At 39.5% G+C, this 19,067-nt stretch overlaps 1 protein-coding gene across 2 annotated transcripts in view; it reads left to right on the plus strand.

The window, feature by feature from the left end:
• The window catches only part of eif2ak3 (eukaryotic translation initiation factor 2-alpha kinase 3), a 44,024-nt gene extending 26,315 nt beyond the window's left edge, over positions 1-17,709 (plus strand). Inside the window, exons 3-18 of one of the 2 annotated variants that reach the window (XM_072457534.1) lie at positions 58-252; positions 1,400-1,530; positions 1,876-2,125; positions 2,654-2,813; positions 3,099-3,224; positions 3,326-3,475; positions 3,848-4,077; positions 4,917-5,029; positions 6,993-7,115; positions 8,102-8,251; positions 9,007-9,562; positions 10,462-10,635; positions 11,344-11,517; positions 12,167-12,268; positions 12,775-12,837; positions 13,869-17,709. In XM_072457534.1, the coding sequence (XP_072313635.1) occupies positions 58-252; positions 1,400-1,530; positions 1,876-2,125; positions 2,654-2,813; positions 3,099-3,224; positions 3,326-3,475; positions 3,848-4,077; positions 4,917-5,029; positions 6,993-7,115; positions 8,102-8,251; positions 9,007-9,562; positions 10,462-10,635; positions 11,344-11,517; positions 12,167-12,268; positions 12,775-12,837; positions 13,869-14,054 (2,883 nt within the window). In that variant the 3' untranslated portion in view covers positions 14,055-17,709. The remainder of the gene's footprint in view (positions 1-57; positions 253-1,399; positions 1,531-1,875; positions 2,126-2,653; positions 2,814-3,098; positions 3,225-3,325; positions 3,476-3,847; positions 4,078-4,916; positions 5,030-6,992; positions 7,116-8,101; positions 8,252-9,006; positions 9,563-10,461; positions 10,636-11,343; positions 11,518-12,166; positions 12,269-12,774; positions 12,838-13,868) is intronic. The other variant, XM_072457535.1, reaches the window with a different exon arrangement.
• The last annotated feature ends 1,358 nt before the right edge of the window (positions 17,710-19,067 follow it).

The raw sequence follows: 19,067 nt of genomic DNA on the forward strand, positions 1-19,067 counted from the left end.
GAGTCCATGTATCCGATTAAACTAACAAATCTACATTGAACATTGTCTTGTTTGCAGGTGTTTGGCAATAAAATGGTGATCCCGTCTCTGGACGGGGCCCTGTTTCAGTGGAACCGGGACCGAGAGCTGATGGAGGCGGTGCCCTTCAGCGTGGAGTCTCTGTTGGAGTCGTCTTTTCGCATCGGTGACGACACGGTGCTCGTCGGGGGAAAGTCTCACACCACCTACGGCCTCGGAGCGTTCAGTGGGAAGGTATCATTTCGAAAGAACTTGATTTATACACATTTATTTATACCATGACTTTCTTTCAATAATTGTATGTTCCCATTTGTCTGCAAAACACAATAAAAAACCCAAAACGTATTCAAAACAAACGCTAAACCTGAACTTTGTCTTTATTAAACATGGTTTAACATTTAGTTGTAATTTAACTTGCAATGTCAATTAAGATCCACGCATCTACTATACACATTACCCGTTTCTTTTCTTTATTAAGATTGTTTAGACCTGTCACAATAATGAACTTTATCAACTTATCGTTCAGTAAATGAAAGCTGGAACTATATTATTTGTGGCTCAATATTTATTGTGGGCATTTTTTTTTATTTAAAACAGAAATTGTTTTATTATTTTGTCTTAATATTTTAAAATTTCAACTGTAGAGTGTTGAATAAATTAACATATATACAATTTATAGATCACCACTAACTCATTTTTTAATGGTATGGTTCATTTGGAAACAGGGTTTACTGGTTTACTTTATGGTTAATGCGCAAGTGGTATAATGTAATATTTTAGATTCAATATGTTGCAATTCAAAGTTTGTTATTGTGACAGTTCTAATATTGTACACTATACGCTATTTATGGCATATTTGTATTTGACAAAAAGTAGGCACCAATAGCAACACAATACTTAAACTAATGGGTGTAAGCTTACCACTGGAGCTTTATTTATTATATTCATGACAAATAGACCAAGCTAGTAATTATATTTTTGATTAGTCGACCTGTCATATGATTATTTCTATTGTACATTGAGACTTTTAAAATACATTTTTAACAAGATGAAGGGCAACATATTGTGACTGAAGGCTTCTAGATAGAGAATATTTATGAATACAATTTATTATGAATAAAAATCCTTTTTTTGGGGGATATTTTGATTGAAAAATGCCACCGTCTTTATTATAAAGTCTGTTGTCATGCGTTTTAAAGTCTGGGTAGTCCAGTTAATGATGATATTATCAAAATATGAATGTTTTTTTAATGTTTTTAATCCATTAATCACAATTAGTTGATCGTCCCGGCTCTACACTTGACCCTCTCATTTGACATGTCCATACTCTTATATACTACATTTAAAGCTAAAAAGCCTAAGCCTCCCTTCCCTTCCTCAGATCCGATACATCTGCTCGGCTGTGGGCTGCAGTCGTTGGGGCGACGAGGACGTGGAGGCGGAGGACATGCTTCTGCTGCAGAGGACCCAGAAGACCGTGAGAGCCATCAGGCCACGGTCAGGCACCGAGAAGTGAGTTTTATTCAATCACTCTGTGCGGTGACTGATGAGCTGTGACGGACACTATTGACTTTGTGCTGCGGTTGTAAAGCGAACGTCATGACCAGTAAATGTTGATGTTTTAATACTGTTGGCTCCGACTCCTGGGATGTCACAGTGTCAAATTTAACTCTTACGATTACAAGAAACACTAACATTTTACATTCAGTCTGTCGTCTATAGATTACATTTCACACAAAACGCATTTTCTTGAATCAGAGAATCCTGTATGAAGCATGTTGTATTGTAACCATGTTTTGGTGCTATATTAAGTTATTATTATGGTAAATCAAATAAACCCTGACCTCACTCCTCCAGGTGGAACTTCAGTGTGGGAAACTTTGAGCTGAAGCTGGTTCCTGAGGCGCAGTCCGGGATGAACTTCCTCGAGGGCGACGGTGAAACCTGGAAAGAGTCTCCGAAGTTCATCATCGACGAACCCAACGGCACCGAGCAGCCCCAGGGGTCAAACCAGAACCTGGACCTGGTCATCAAAGTGTCTGTGTCCGACTGGAAGGTGATGGCGTTCAGCCCCGAGCCGGACGGAGCGCTGGTGTGGGAGCGACAGGTGAGAGGGATTAGAAACGCACACAATGAAATCCATCAAAGATCATCTTTTGGGCATATTCATATCAAAAAGTGGCATTATTTTACTGGTTGACTAGCCAGCCATTAATTTTTTAATTAATTAACTAATGAAATTATTATTTCTATTGTACATTGAGACTTTGAAACTAAATTATCAACCAAATAATGAGTGACTGAGTATATGGGGGGATGTTTACAATTATACAAATATGACTATGCAGCCTTATTGTGAAATAATTTAATTATAATTATTGAAATTAAATGAAGCAAACATTAACAATGTTATTGAATCAAACAGCTTCAATGTAAACACTTGAAACCACAAGATTAATATAGTGATTTGTTTTTGGGACCCTATTCATGACAAAAACAATAATGTAGAACATGAATTTTCTGTTTGAAATTTTTCCTAAAACATTGTTCAACATTAACTCAAAAATGAACCTCTTAGCCCTACTTTTATTAGGCTTGACACAAAGTAAATGTACTGTTGAATGTGTTTTTGCAGTTCTGTACCCCCATTGCCTCGGCCTGGCTGGTGGGAGGGGGAAAGGTCACACCAATCAGCCTGTTTGACGACACCAGCTACAGCAGCCGCTCCGACACTGAGGAGGAAGATGACCATGAAGAAAGCAATAGTGGAGAAACAGAATCCAGTGTTTACCTTGGTACGCCTCAGTTACATTCACACTGGAGATGATCTTTGCACATCTTTTATTTTTTTAATTCATAAATATCCAAGCTTTCTCTATTCAAATAGTGTAAAATGAATATGTTTTAAGCTGGCAATTATTGAACATATTTTTTCATATTTTTGTATTGTAATGTATGCTAACTAACCGCAAAATATTACAAATACAGACTCGGCTATTTTCTGTAATTAAATGTATTAAGACAAGTTATGCATTTCATTTTCACTTATTTAAATTCATGCATTTAACTTGATTTTCCAGGGATGTACCAGGGACAGTACTACCTCCATTCCTCAGTGACAATCACTGAAAAGTTCCCGTCCAAAGCCATAGCGTCAGAGAAGGACTTCGGCCCTCTTCCCACTGTCAAATGGAAGCCACTGATCCGTAAGTCCTTGTCATTATAACGGACAAACCAATATTTCTCTGCGTTGACGTGCCACTTTAATTTGGTTTTGCCCATTTTATTGATCCTGTCTGTAATCCAGAGCCATTTCATCCTGTCCTTCACACAGATTCTCCGTCGCGGACACCTGCACTCGTCGGTTCGGACGAATTTGACAAGTGTCTAACCAACGACAAGTTTTCCCACGACGAATACAGCAACGGGGCGCTGTCCATCCTGCAGTATCCATACGGTGAGGGTCTCGCGCTCTCCAATTTATACACAACAAACGGAAAAAGAAAGAGTGGGAAGTAGTTCAGACCTCAACAAAAGTGTTCTGAAATGATTCTTGTATTAGTTTAGCAAATTGTTACCGAGCAAGGTTTATTTATTGACATTTAGATAATTGTGGACATACAAACCGATACCTCTCCCACTGTCCAGTCACTTAATTCCCTCCATTTACCCCTCTGCAACATCTTCTCACTTTTATAATTCTTGTGAAAAAAAAGGGGAGAGAATTCATGTGCAAAATACCGTCCAATTACTTGCGTAGAAAAGCCCAAATCAAAATGGAATGCCCCGTTTTCGTTGTTATTAGTTTTAACTCGCTTCTCCTTCGCAGACAACGGCTACTTCTTCCCGTACAGCAAGCATTACCGCGAGAAGCGAGAGAGCGCCGTGAGTCTGATCGAGGACAAGGGGGCGGGGCCAGAGAAGCGGCGCCGCAAAGACCCCGTGCTGCTGCTGCCCTGGTGGAAGGAGATCATCGGCACCATCATCTTCTGCATCGCCGCCACTACTTACATCGTGCGCAAGTTCTTCCACCCGCCAGCGCCCCTCGTCAGCGTCCGGGTAAGAGATGGAACACGCAGGATGTGATGTTACAGCGTATGACAGTTAGACCACACATTTTTGGCGTCGGACACATTTCATTAAAACATCGGTAACATAAATGTATACAACTTAATTAAGCTGGCCTAGGGTTTCTCTTTGAGATTTACATACATAATTTCAGTTCCTGGTTGGACTTGGGGAGCAGATGTGCCACTTCCTTTTTTCAATACTTATTCACAAACTGCTACTTGACTGATATACATATTTACCATTAAACTTAGTAATGATGATTAAAGACAGAACTAAGTAATGATGATTAAAAACATGAAAACCTCTCATGTGCAACAGATTCTATTGCATTCCCAACCATCCATCGCAGTTTAGAGATAAAAAATGTAGACGTTTTTACATGGTTTATGGTTTCTATCATTATTTTACACAAAACAAAAACTGGCCTAAATTGAACAGACTTCCCTGTCAACACAAACTAAGATTCCTTTTGTTATTATTGGGAAGGTTTAAGATTAATTTTAAGTCAAGGCTGGCAGAATATTGATTACATTATTTGGCTTCCCTTGTCGCGTTATGGTTGAAAACCTGGACATGTGTTTGAACTTATCCTTTTCTTTCTTTGACAGTGATTCAAAACAAATGTGAATTGGGCCATTAGATCAAACTATATCTCAGAAATAATGCAGCTTTTTCATATTTTTTTCATCAGCTTTTAGAAAGAAGTGTAAACTCTACAATAAAACAATGGGGATGTATTGTTTTGAAATGGGCCTGAGTCAGAATGTTATAACACTTTTACAGCAAACACTTTGTCAACACTGATGTCTTTTCTTTCTTTCCCAAAGCAACGTAAAGAGTCGGAGACCCAGTGCCAGACGGACTCAAAATTTGACCTTGAGGTGGTGGAGACCAAAGAGACCGTTGCCGTGGAAACCAAATCCAGCGAATATGTGTCAAGGTACATCATTAAAAACGAGTGTAAAGAAGAAGTGGTGACTCAGGAGAAAACTGAGGCGCACCACGGCCCTGTCTGTCGCCGCAGCGGGGCGTCCCAAGGGAGTCGCTGGCTTTTAGAGGTGTAGCTTTAGAGACTTGGCTGTTACCATGGTGATCGCTCCTCTTCCTGATTGGTCGTGTTCACTTTCCGAAAACTGAATTGTGTGAAAAAAAATAGAAAACTTAGATCAGAGGTAGGGACTATTAATAGCCTGCATCCATATTTGAGAATTCCAGTGAAATGTTATTTAATTAATTTGACATTAAACATCTGATTCAAGTATGTTAATATGAATTCTAGAAACGACTTTAAAATACACAAAAGTTGAACTTGATGATGCCCATCTTAGGTGTTTGATTTTAAACTTGTACAAAACTTTCCTGTCATTTGCGCCCTGTACTTTTTATTGCTCTTTACCAATTGTTGCACACACATTGACCATAAACCATAACAAAACTACCATCGGATGTCTTGCCTTGGAACACAACCAGTGGTTTGTGACACCACAGCAACAGCGTATGATTGGGTAAAAGTCGTTTGGATCAAATGCAAAATGACCTTGCCCCCCCGCTGCCCCCCTCCTTCTGCCCGTCCGGTAGCATAACATCTGCCACAGGGTCAGCGCGTCCCTTTACATCACTGTCAGCACATTGTCACAAGCTTTTTGTTGCTCGGGACATCCTAAATATGATCACTGGACATAATTTATGGGCTGCCACTGCCCGCCTCAAGTCTGATCGATGCCATTTGCATTTTTCACACCCAGGAGCTCAATAAAATGGCGTTACCTTTCCAAAAATCAGGAAAAATTTGATTAAATTGCACTTTTTCCCTACAATCTGTCACTACATTTTACTTCCTGCATTTGATTCTGCCTAAAATGACAAACTGCCCTCCCTGCAGTAGTCCACATACGTTTGCCATTAATAGAAAGTTTTCTTGCATAAATCAACTGGCAGTTTTTGAAGCCAAGGGAAACTACTCATTAAAATAAGATACAGATCAGGAGCTGAAGCCCAATCGCGTGCATTCAGTGCTTTCTTATTAAGCTGCATTGGTCTGCCCATGAGAGGCTCTGTGGGTTTGGTACACTCATTTACACACTTTAATTATGTGCCGCTCAGAGCGAGAGATAACAGATAGTTCAGGAGGAAAATTCAGCTTTTACTCCGATTAAGTCAGTTGTAGAGTTGAAAACGGCTACCATATATAGTTTGAAACACCTTAAATAATGATACAAAGAATTGTCTCAACACCTGATTTTATAAATGACGGCAGGATTTATGATGATCATTATTATTTCAAGCATGTCAAATGGAACCAATCATGGCAATGTTCAATCAAAACATGAAATAATCACTGAAAAAAGCAGAACATAAGAGACAATTACAAATGACAAACAGTTAAAAAAAGGAGTAGGAAGGAGTTATTTAATCCCAACCCCTGCTCAACAAAAGAAACATTTGTAAATGATACTACTTTGCTGAAGACTGCAAATTTCTTGTCTATTCCCACTTCAAAAAGGGTGTTGTACATCTTGAATAATATCAGGAATACCTCCCTCACCATTTAGTTGGACTGATGACTTGCAAATGAGTTCCCATTTTATAAAGTACTATTCCCCATTGAGACTAAATTCCGTATTCGTAGTACACTTTTCCAAGACTGCAAGACAAATGGACCTTTCTGCGTGACTTTTTCTGCCCTACTTTTCGGCTGGTCACTTTTTGAGATCCAACTCCCAGGACACGAGGAGCGCTTCCCCAATTGTTCTCAACCCACTTTCACACAATTACCCAAACTTTTCCTTCTGCCGTAACACACTTTTTCTTTTTTTTTTTCCTCTACCCCTCACACCTTTTTGACATTGAGAGCAGCTCCATTTGTCTTCAGGCCTTAATGAACTGTCTCTCTCTCGCTGCAGGTATCTGACAGATTTCGAGCCCGTTCAGTGTCTGGGCCGTGGGGGGTTCGGCGTTGTGTTTGAGGCTCGCAACAAGGTGGACGACTGCAACTACGCCATCAAAAGGATACGTTTGCCCAGCAGGTAAAGAGTCTATCCCAGCATGCAGATCTATAGCTCGGGGCTTCCTATCGTCTATTGTATCTCGCCAAGTGCTGCTAATATGAGTATTCTAGTTAACTAAACATGAACGCTAGAAAGACGCCAGTGGTGCGCGTGTGTATTTATTATGACAAGCGTGAAAAACGAGCGCTCGGCTGCGTCGGATCCACATGCCGTTTCTTCTCACCCCAGTTGTGGCGGTGACTCACGCGGCGCGCCAGAAAATAGCAGTTTAATTACTCTTCAATGAGCCTTTGGTGTATAGACAGATCCTAATTGAATGTCATCGTTAGCGAGAGTAATGTAGACTATTCTGATCGGTGTATTTTGGAATCTCTTAAATCAATGTCTCGCATCAAAGTAATAGGATAAGATATGTGGGCTGGTTAATAAAAGTGGCTACTCGGACTTCCTCTGCTTATTTTGCTGTCGTTTTGGTGTCATAAATCAGGGTCACACAAAACTTAGGCAAGGAGATGTTCTGCTTCTGACCAGGTTAAGGGTTGAATGAATGTTTAGTGTTCGTGAAGCTCAAAGCATTGTTTTTCATTTACAAACTAATAATATTAATAATTATTGGTTGGTGATATTGGCAAAAATGAAAGGTACATTTGATTTCTGAGGACCAGTCACTTCCGCGAACAGTAGATCATGTCACCTTCGTCAAATATCAATTATTCTGGCTGCGTGCCTTGCGTTGTACTGCACGTTAGGGACTGGTAGAGAGTGAAGACGAGCTGGTGCCTGTGCTCTTCTGAAAAACGGACAAACTTACAAACTAAAATGATCGCAAAAATTCCTTCAAATAACAGAACGTAAGGTCGAGTTTAAAAACGCACAGGAAGACTTTGGCGTAGCTTCATGTCCCTAACACATGCTACTACCATGCAGAGAATACGCTCAATATTCTAAAACGACAACTGCAATATAGAATTCTGCTCAAAAGTGTGTCATATACTGTGGTGCAGGGAGCAGGCGCGTGAGAAGGTGATGCGAGAGGTGAAGGCCCTGGCAAAGCTGGAGCACCCGGGGATCATCCGCTACTTCAACGCCTGGCAGGAGAGTCCCCCCGAGGGCTGGCAGGAGGAGATGGACCAGCGCTGGCTGAAAGACGCCAGGTGAGCCCACTAAAGCTCCTGTCCTCTGCAGCTCAGCGGGAGGATCAGTGCACACGGCGAGATAAAGATCTGATGGTTTGGGAAAGACCTGATGAATCCCCTGCTCGAGAAAAATAGGGGCTTGTTTGATGTGTAAAACAAGAATGATCTTATCATTATCAGCTGTGAACTTTTAGACCCCTTGTTGAGTGATGATTATGACTTAAGGGCTCATATAAAGATTAGGTTATGACAGATTTGTTTTTTAAATCCAGCTTTGTATATGAGAGGTTCTCATCTTTTTTCAAATATTGCTTAGGTTGGTGGGATAAAACCTGTGGTAAATATTTATCATAGTTTTGTGGCCTTTTTTGAAGAAGAGTGGTAAAATAAAAGTAGAAAATTACAGAAAGTTCTAAAAGAGAAGTGACATTCAATTGAAAATTCAGGGACAATTAAAAATATTTCTGACGGTTTAATCAATAATTTAACAATATAAAAGTGTTATTCTGTGTTATTATTTGTCAAATCATAACTTGTGTAATTTACATGGTTTTTGGCTATGTTTGCTTGGTAACAGTTGTGGAATTACCTCACATCTGCTCATGTCCAACCAGCAAGTGACATTGTAAACTTCACCAAAAGAGTCAAATTGTTTACAATATTTTTTGTACAATCAGTGGAACGTAAAATCTAGCATGTCATTCGCACAAGTATTTTAATTATTGGGTTGCACACACTTGATCAAATTGTTTTTATTCCTCTTCTCTTTGCAGTGCTACAGATTGGCCCATGAGCTTTGTGGACCACATGGAGGCGCTGTCGGTCAAAGTTCCCGTGTCCCGCTCGGTGACCCGGACGTCGGGTCCCGGGGGAGATGGATTGGAAGTGTCAGTGGACGCGAGAAGTCTCTTATCCAGCAGCACAGGGGCAGGCGTGCGCTTTGGCTTGGACGACGAGCCAACGAGTGACCTATCCTTCCACCCTATGCTGGGACAGGACAGCCTCATGTCGGAGCGGGACAGTCAGGCCGACCCGGACGCCTCGGACACCCCTCACTCCTTTGAGCTGTGCCCCCCGCGCGGCCCCGCAGACTGCACCTCCTCCTCCTTCGACATCGTGTTCGAGGACTCGGGCTGCGATCGGGACGCTGACGCCGAGACCGACTCTGCGTCTGGAGCCACGAGTCTTCCAGCCACGACCAAAAGCAGCACCGCATCATCATCGACAAAGCAGCGGGACGCCCTGCCCTCGTCCTCCTCTCCGCCCCGCCCCCTCACGCTGGCCCTGCCCCCAGCGCAGCTCATGCAACGCACACAGCCCTCACCAAAGGTACTGTGCCATGTCAACTTTACAGTGCAATTTTTAATGCTTTGTATATGGTGCTTTTTCAACCCATGTAGTACATTTTAATTCATGCTCTAAACTTAAGCTAGTTATTAACGTCGTAACTGTGGAATATTATTGTTATAGAAAGTCTAAAGTCTCAGTGGGAACATTCACACCAACATCTGATCGTTAGAAACAAGTCGTTTTAATCCCTCATTCGTCCAGGTGTTTTCCACTGTAGAAAAAAGCTTCAGTTGTAGTCATCTGGACACTGTTTTTAGGATAACTCTTTCGACTCTCATCCAAGTTGAGTTATGTTCAATCTGCAAATCTAGTCTTAGAACTCGTATACCTGTACTTATCCTACCTTGAGTATGATCCCCGGTGGGCATAGCTTACTCACAGTAGGATAAATATACAATTTCTCTTGAATAGGTCGAAATCTCTTGTTTTTCTAAAAACAGTGTCCAGATGACTACAACTGAATCTTTTTTGCTACATCTGATCACTATATGATCTCTAGAGTTGTCAGATCAAAATGTCACGTAAACGTAAATATGATATGAGTAATTATTTATTATTCACACACACACACACACACACACACACACACACTACCTGTACTCCAATGTGGAAGATACAGTTAAAATGGAAATTGTATGATACAAAAGTGATTGAAGACTGGAAGATGATTTTACTTTGACTTTTATGCGTCACTGTTGCTCCAAAACGAAGCAGTAGTAGTCACTTTCTGGACTATGATTCTTGGGATATCGAGTTACCTGAGTTTTCTGGCCATACAAATGTGTTCACTGTTACTGAGGGCCTCTAATTGTTAAATGTCCTGCATTGATCTACATAGTTACTACATGCCAGTGACTGACCCCTCATCCCATGTGCAGGTTTACTTGTACATTCAAATGCAGTTGTGTCGGAAGGAGAACCTGAAGGACTGGATGTCCCAGCGCTGCCTCCCGGAGCAAAGGGAGAACAACCAGTGTCTGGACATCTTCCTCCAGATCGCAGAGGCCGTGGACTTCCTGCACAGCAAAGGGCTAATGCACAGGGACCTCAAGGTGAGCCATAAAGCCGCCCATTCATCAATTATATTATCTTCTGCTGTGTGCTTGGAAGAAACTCTACTGCTGACCCTACAGCTTAATGTCTTTGTAATTTATGTTTGCTCGGTTACATATCAGCACAATTATAAAATTACATATGTCTGACATAAGACCAGGGCAGGGGAATTTATGGCTTTTACTGCCATAAAGATGGTAACAGACCAGGCTGTTCAACACTATCTTTCTAATTGAAAAATATTAAGAATAATATTATAATTACATTTTCTCCCACATTTGTCTGATACTTAAACCTTAACTACTGCATTTAAAGGCATGTTTTACCTTGTTTTATTTGATTTTTTTTTCTTATCTACTGGTTATTGTGATTCTAGTTATTATACTTTGTTCAGAGTATTTTTACTCCCCTTGTGTTTTAATAAAATATAATTTAATTCGAAAGTTTTATCAACTTCCAGTACACAGCCAAATTTAAAGGAGTGCAAGGTTATCGAGACCTTCTATGTTGTAAAGGTTAATTAAATATTGCAGCAGTGGGGAACCGACAGCAGCCAATCTTATGTTTAGCTTTCCTTCTTTTGACAAGGACACAGTTCAAGTGAAATAAATGTGTTTGTTTAAATAACAGAGGTCAGCCACAGGTAAAGAGGAGGAAAGGTCCTTTACATTTGTTTAATCCTGAGCCTCCTCTCCACCCTCCTTCAGCCATCAAACATCTTCTTCACCATGGACGACGTGGTGAAAGTGGGAGACTTTGGTTTGGTGACAGCCATGGACCAGGAGGAGGACGAGGACGAGCCCAGTGCCTTGACCCCTGCACCGCTCCTGACGCGCCACACGGGGCAGGTCGGCACCAAACTCTACATGAGCCCGGAGCAGGTCAGACCAACAAACTAACCACAAACCACAAACTAATGCTCACAGAGTCTTATTTGATCTCTCTGAACATAATGGAGATTGTTCTAGATTGTATTTTTGGACAAAGAATATTACAGAGAAATCTTGTGGTGAATTAGCTATTGATGCTTGAAGGTGCACCCTGTAACTTTTCATTTTGGGGGTCCGCCACTTGCTTGATGCCATGGAGATGTTATGGGTGTTTCTATTGCTAAGAAATACATTGTAAACACTGGTAACTTAGCCTGGCGGCATCAGATGCTTGTCTCCATGAAGATCGAGACGTTTAACACCATATTGTGGAACATTTCAACATCTCCACACACATCCAACGTTATGTTTAATTACTCCTAAACTCCCCTGAGCTGGTTAAATACATACTAAATAAAAAAAAACACAACTAAAAATGGTATTGAATATAAATAATGTCCAAATTTAACATTTTGTGTGCATCGGATACTAAAGGTCATTGATATATATATTTATTATTAATTTGTGGAGAACAGACTTACTGATTTCTTGCCATCCTCTTAACACTGTATATTAGTTGCTGAATTTATTTTGAATTCTTTACTTATATAAATTACCACTAACATCAGACAGAGAACTGACTTATGTATTGAATCCACAGCTCTCTGGAAACTCGTACTCTCACAAAGTGGACATCTACTCGCTGGGTCTGATCCTGTTCGAGCTGCTGTGTCCGTTCAGGACGCAGATGGAGAGGGTCCGGGTGAGTCACCGCTAAATCACATGACCTCATCCCATTCATTCCCTTTCATTCATTACAACATTAGGAGCAGCTCAGTTTGAATAACAGCTTTTGTACAGCTTTTATGAGGTAAAAGGCAAACGGGCAACAGCCATATCAAGTTTAACAAATTTAGTGTCCTTTTCGTTTTATCTTGATTGTCTTTTTAATTGACTTATGAAGGAAGGGGAAGGGGTTTTTGTTATTTTAATTGTATCCACCCTCAAGTAAAACTAATAAATTCCTGGGCAGGTTTGTGGTTTTCCTGTCTAAAAAAAGATAAAGTTTATCTCACTTATTTTACTTTAATTATCCAATTACGGGTGTCTGTTGGGGCAGCTTTACACACTATTTTCATTTAAATAACCTCCTCCATCCGAAATAAGAGCGTATCGGAGGTTCAGTGTGAAGCGGTTTGCCTCTGACTCTTTTGTCTCTGAACAAAGCCCTGATTAGCCGCGCTCAAGGTGTTTACTTCTTCTCTCCAGACGCTGACGGAGGTGAGAGCTCTGCGCTTCCCCGAGGTCTTCACCAAAAACAACGTCCAAGAGGTGAGTAGCTCTCTGTCGCCATCTAGTGGACATGGACCGTCACTGAAACCTAAGTAAAAAGTGGACTGAAGTCGTGATGTGCTGTGAAGGCAACACATTTTGTTCTTAAATACAAATGTGCGTTTAAATATAATATAAATAATGTTATTATAGTTCACTTTCTCAAAATGTATGTTTTTTTTTCCAATTGAGCATCTTCATAATAATAGTATCGTCCATTTCTTATTTGTGAGCTCATTTTTTTTAGCTGTCGTTGTATTTGGATGGATAATAAAATGATAAGTTGAGCTCTACATGTTGAATATAATCAGTGGCTTGTGTTTGGTTGTGTAGTGTTTACTTGTTTGTTCTCTTAATGGGATTAACATAATCCTTGAGCATAATCAGGATTCCCTCTGGAAACGCCCAGGATCCCACTCTCTCACTGTGGGCTCAGCTATTTATAAAGCTTCTCCTGAAGTCGTGGGTGCCACAGGTCTCACTGTTGAAGCAAAACTATCGGGATTAATCTACCAATTACAGAGTATTGAAATTTAGTACCATTTATGTTGATGTTGCAGTTTTAAATCCAGAAACTATGCATCATGTTGCAAAAATACTCCTTGCACACAACATTTATGGGGAAGTATTTAGTTTTTGTTCTGCTTTTTATGTCAATCCAACAGAAATGTATTCAAACATGTATTAGTTGAGGTTTAATTATCAGACGAACGTGAAATGTCTGTAAAATTAATCACAAAAGTGCAGAAATATCACTTTCTACCCCTATTTGAACCTTCAAACTTTTTATTTTTAACCAGCTTTTTGCAGCATTTTTTTTTTTACTACAAACCTGAACGTACAAACTCTTAAAATTCAGCATTACATCTCAATATTAACCAAATTTTCAATAAATTGCCCACCTTTTTTTTTGCTTTCATTGTCCCACATACAATTTTCAAGCTGTTTTAGCACTTATCCTGCCACTCGAAAGCATAGCGTCATCCGTCCATCTTTACTGACCCTTGCGTCTGCATGTCTTGTCTCCGCAGCTGAACATGGTACGCAGCATGCTGTCCCCGAGCCCCGGCGAGCGTCCCGAGGCTGTGGACATCACCGGGACGCAGCTGTTTCAGGACCTGGAGCTGCCGTGTCGCCTCGCCGTCCGACAACGCTCACGCACCTACAGCGCCTCCTCCATGGGACGACCCGCAAGACAAGCCTCCTCCTCATCCTAAATGATAAACACATGCATCTCGGCGAGGAATCTCCCAGCTTTTTGTCACTGGGCTCACCTTCTGTTACACACATTTAAATAACAATATTTTCTTCTGCGCGACAGCCATTGAAAAGTATCCAGCAGACTTGGCAAGAGCGTTTTATTCCTCAAGGATATTTTAAGAGGAGAGCAGATGGGCTGTGGTCGACAGCAGCCCTCTCGACAACAATAAGTGCGATCAAGGCAACATTAAGCAACATAATGAATACCTCCAAACCATCCCATCATTTTGAACATTTTTTAAAAAGTCTGTCTCTTCTTGGATGCCAATTTCAAACAGGCAAGAGTTTATTAATGTGTCGAGCACAATTTGCATAAAAAGTGATTACAAAGTGCTTTACAAAATTAGAGGCACATGTTGAAGTGACAATACAATAATATGAAATAAAATGCACATCACAGTCGGTAAAGACAATCTATTTTGAGTGAAATATGCATGACAATGAAGCATACTTAACATTTCAACCACATTTTTATGAAAAAAGTGCAATGTTTATCAAAATATACAGTTTCAGACTCATCAACCTTTTAATAAGATGACAAAAATTGCTTTCTCAGGTGTAAAAAACAAACACAAAAGAGCCTGTTCAAGCCAATTTGGATGTTTTGCTCATTGCTCTCCACAACACTGTATGGCAGTATTTGGCTGCCACACTTGAAGAGACGGTACTTATCTTTCTCTTTTTACACTTTTTGAAATTATGATTGGATCTCAGTCAGTCGCAACAAACAACAAACAAAGTCACTCCCGCAAACATCCTGCCAGTGTCCACCCCGAAAAGCCAAAACCTCAGGAACCAAAACTCAAACCTGTCGAGGGGCCTTGACGCTCGGACCATCCCAAACTAGTGAGACTAAAGATGAGCAACATCATTGGCACTAAAGCTGTGAGCTACACCTGCAATGCCTGATGGGAGACCAAAACCTTTTTCTTATTTTTCTAATCGAGAAATATTCATTTGTTAAAAAGAAACAAAAAAAACAAAACAAAAACAGATCTGATAATTTGCCTTTTCTTGAACATTTTTTGCATGGACTTGTTAAAAAAAGGAGAGTTTCTAAAGCCAGTCATTTGGACACTGTTTGAACAATGACTTTTTGAGGTGCTCAATCATTCGCAGAACTCTTCCTTTTTTCGGATCTTTGTACAGAATGAAAAGTTGTTTATACGTTTTTCTTGCTAAAATAATTTTCCATCTCTGCTGTAAATAGGCTAATAACTGCTTGTAAATGGAGTTTCCCTCAGAACTGTAAGATAGTTTGATTTTTGTAGGAGAAGAAAACGGGACAGTTTTTTGCCATTAACAGATAAGTTGAATGTTGCAGCGCCCTCCGGAGGTTGTGGTCATAACCTTTTTAATACAGTGTTTTTCTGAAGGAGCCAGAGGAAACCTGCAGGACCAGAGTGCCATTCGAGAGACAGACAAGTGTACTTTACTGTAGCTCTAGATTCACTTCACTTGGAACTTCACTTGGGTGGGGTTGTAGGATGTACTTCAACAGTCACAAAAATGAAAAAGCAGAATGAATGTTTCAACTCTACTTCATTGATCTACGCGTTTGTCTCTTGTGCCTAATGTTTCAATCAACATTAGTTTTGCATAAGTGACTAAATAGATTTTCTAAGCAATTGACTAAGACAAAATTAGCGCTAAATGCAATTAGCTATGCCAAAATACAACAAGTTACATACTCTTATGATGGGGGTAGTACACATTTGTATTACTCTTTGCAAAGTAATTGAATCGGTTTAACTTTCAAAGCTGAATAATTATTTTAAAGGAACATTTACAACAACTACTCTTGTAATAGCCTTAACAAAGCATGAACAAATACATTATGAACTAATGGTTTATTAAGAATGATTCAGGCTAGTAACTGTTTAAGTAGCACCTAAACCCCATAACTTCTCAATGAACTGTTTACTAAGCTTCAATAAATCTTAAAATAAACTATGTATAAAGTATTTTTTCATGCTTTATCAAGGCCAATTAAGGTGAAGTTATTCTAAAGTGTCTAAAGTATTCTAAAGTTTAAAGATTTGGTGATAAGGGGCCTCCATTTTAGTATTTCCAAACTATTGTTGACATAACTTTGTGTTGATATAAGGCATTTCAAATTTCAAAAGGACATAATTTTCAAAGTACACGGGTAAATTACAGCTCACACTTTGCTCCTACAACCCCACTTCATCACTCGCATCACTTTAACCTTGTGCTTGTTCTCGTTTACACAAAGCACAAACACAACACCACGTCGTCCACTTTCACGAGCGTTTCATTCGAGCGAGTGGGACCGTTTTTGCCTCGTTGAGTTTGTCTACGGCAGACGCGCGGACCTGCTTCACCCTTTGACCTTTCCTTTTGTAAATACAGCAAAACCTCACGGGCAGAGTCACATGACCTGTTTGTACACACAGACACTCAAAACCTGTACTTTTCTTCAATGATTGTACTTTTGTAAGGAATATTTTGGTACAATTGATTGTTCTTCAGGGTTTTTGATTACGGTTAAGTCTTGTATGTTTTCCATGGAGCCAAATCATTCAAGTTTTTTCTCTTTCAATGCAAATTCAAAACAAAACTAAACTACAATTTACTTGTAGCTGGGCAGATCAGGCATAACATTACCACCACAGATAAGAAAAGAACGCAAACAACCCTTCTTTGCTCAACTTGTGTAGATGTATTACAAGCAAGGGAACATTTTGTCCCCAAACTTTAGATTTCTTATTATTTTAGAGATTGATTACTTTACATACTTTGCATCCTAAATGAAATGGCAAAATAAGAAGGTAAAAAGACAAATAAAAGTTGTCTTATTAGAGTTTTACAGAATGGGCAATGCATCTCAAAACCTGCAATTGTCCAAGAAAGTGTCACGGTGCAAGACTAATAAGAATTTAGTCTGAATCTGAATGGAGAAGTATCAAATTGCAAAAGTTGTTGTAATAGATGACCTTTGAGAAGAGGGAAGTACAGTTTAGACTTCTGCTAAACGTGTCCTGAAATGCATTTATCAGTTCACATTTCAGTGTTAATACTTACTCCCGGATTAAAACTGTGGCTTGACTCTTCAGGATGTAGAGTTTATCTGTCATTTAATCCAGCTGGCGAGTCACTTTTGCACAAATACAAACATTTTTGATGCTTGGTTTTGATAGAAATATATGACAAATGTTTATGGAGGTGGTCATAATGTTATGTCTGATGTCTCAGGTCGTTCTGACATTGTTTAGAGAAGGTTTTATTTTATGAAAAGACAAACCCCTGCAGTCAAACAGCCTTGTCCTTGTAAATATCAGACAGCATTACAGTGTATTAAGTTGAGGTTCTCTTTCTTTGGCCCTGTTGAAAATCTGAAATTGTGACCTGTTTTTGTGATTTCACTGGCTTCACTCCGCTCTCCCCTGCGTCTGGTCATGTAGTCGTTACATGTGCACGGCGCCCTTCTTCTGTCCCAGTGTAAATATGTTTATTTTCTTTTATTTATGTTCCTGAGCCGCTATCAATCCTTTGTGGGTTGGTGTTATAATGAATGCGCTTCAGACCACGGAGTGCGTTGAATAAATGACTTCTTACAAGTCCAAATTTAATAAACCGGTCTATACCATTTCTCCTTGATCGTGTGAATTGTTTTGTGTTTTACGTTTGTTCAGAGTTTATGCTTCAGAGATCAGTTGTTTGTCAAGACAAACTTTTCAAATCTTACTTTTAAATTCACTTGAAGGTGCATTTCTTATTTTCTGGTGGACTGCTTGTCTCCATGGAGATGATGCTGGTTCATCTGGAACATCACACAGTATGGCTTCAAATGTATTTATCCCCATAGAGACGAGCATTCAGCAGTTCTATGTTTCCAATAAAAATCCCTGTAGTTGAATAAATTATGAATGAATTCCACGAGGCAACAAAATAACATAACAATTACATAGTGGCACTGGCTATGCTTTTTCTTTACTTTTTCCATATAATGTGACTTCCTGTTATTCTCTAACAATATGTACAGTAGTTCTCTCTGTAATGAGATCGGCCTGTCTTTAATCTGGCTTAGTAAAATACAGAGTTTGATACTAGTTCTTGAAACATCAGTTATAACTTGGCAATTCCTACACATCAACTAAATGTTTTCTATTCATTGGTTGAATCGAAATATGCTGCTATTTAAAAATGAAACAAAAAAAGGTCACACTTTGCTGCCAATTCAGGCCGGTTTGTGTCAGTGAGGGTCTGATCTGACATAAGTAATGCCATATAAGATAAGATAATCCTTTAATGTCCACACATGGGGAAATGTTGGTGTTACAATGCAGTAGATACAGGGGGAAAGGACAGATAACTTATAGGACGTTTAAAAAATTGAACAAAAACAAAAACTCTTATTAACAAAACTCCTGTAAACAGGTCCTCTCATCTCTTAATAGGGAATGGAGGGAAGAAAACAAAAATAAAGATAAAATAATAATAATAAAAATAGCTGGCATAATACTAATAATAATGGTAAAGTAAACACTCTTATGTCATACGACACATGCAGATCTATGTGGGCTACAAAAAGTGAAAACAAACCTCACTGAACCTCATCAACTCAAAGATGATTCACTAAACAACCACAAAGCTTCTGAAAACAAAATTTGAATAAGATGTTTACTAGTCGGTGTAATCCCTCATTCGTCCAGGAGTGTTGTACAACTGAATCTTTTTCTACAAGGATATTTACTACATTAAACTAGTGTGTATGGTCCTGTAGTTCTCAAACTTTTCAACATAGTACCACCAAAGAACCACCAGATTATGTCTGACCTACAGTAGGGCTAAGTCAGGTCTGTAATTAGACTGAACCATGGATAAGATGGTTCTAAATAATGACTAACCCAAAGGAGAACAAAACTGCACATTTTATTCTCTAAATACCAGAAACACGTTAAATCGTTAGTAAAGTATATGTAGGACAAGTCTAAGAACAATGGGCT

Source organism: Eucyclogobius newberryi, unplaced genomic scaffold (assembly GCF_026437365.1).
Source record: "Eucyclogobius newberryi isolate DKJ021-1_F unplaced genomic scaffold, fEucNew1.0.hap1 SCAF_21, whole genome shotgun sequence".
Classification (NCBI taxonomy): Eukaryota; Metazoa; Chordata; class Actinopteri; order Gobiiformes; family Gobiidae; genus Eucyclogobius; species Eucyclogobius newberryi.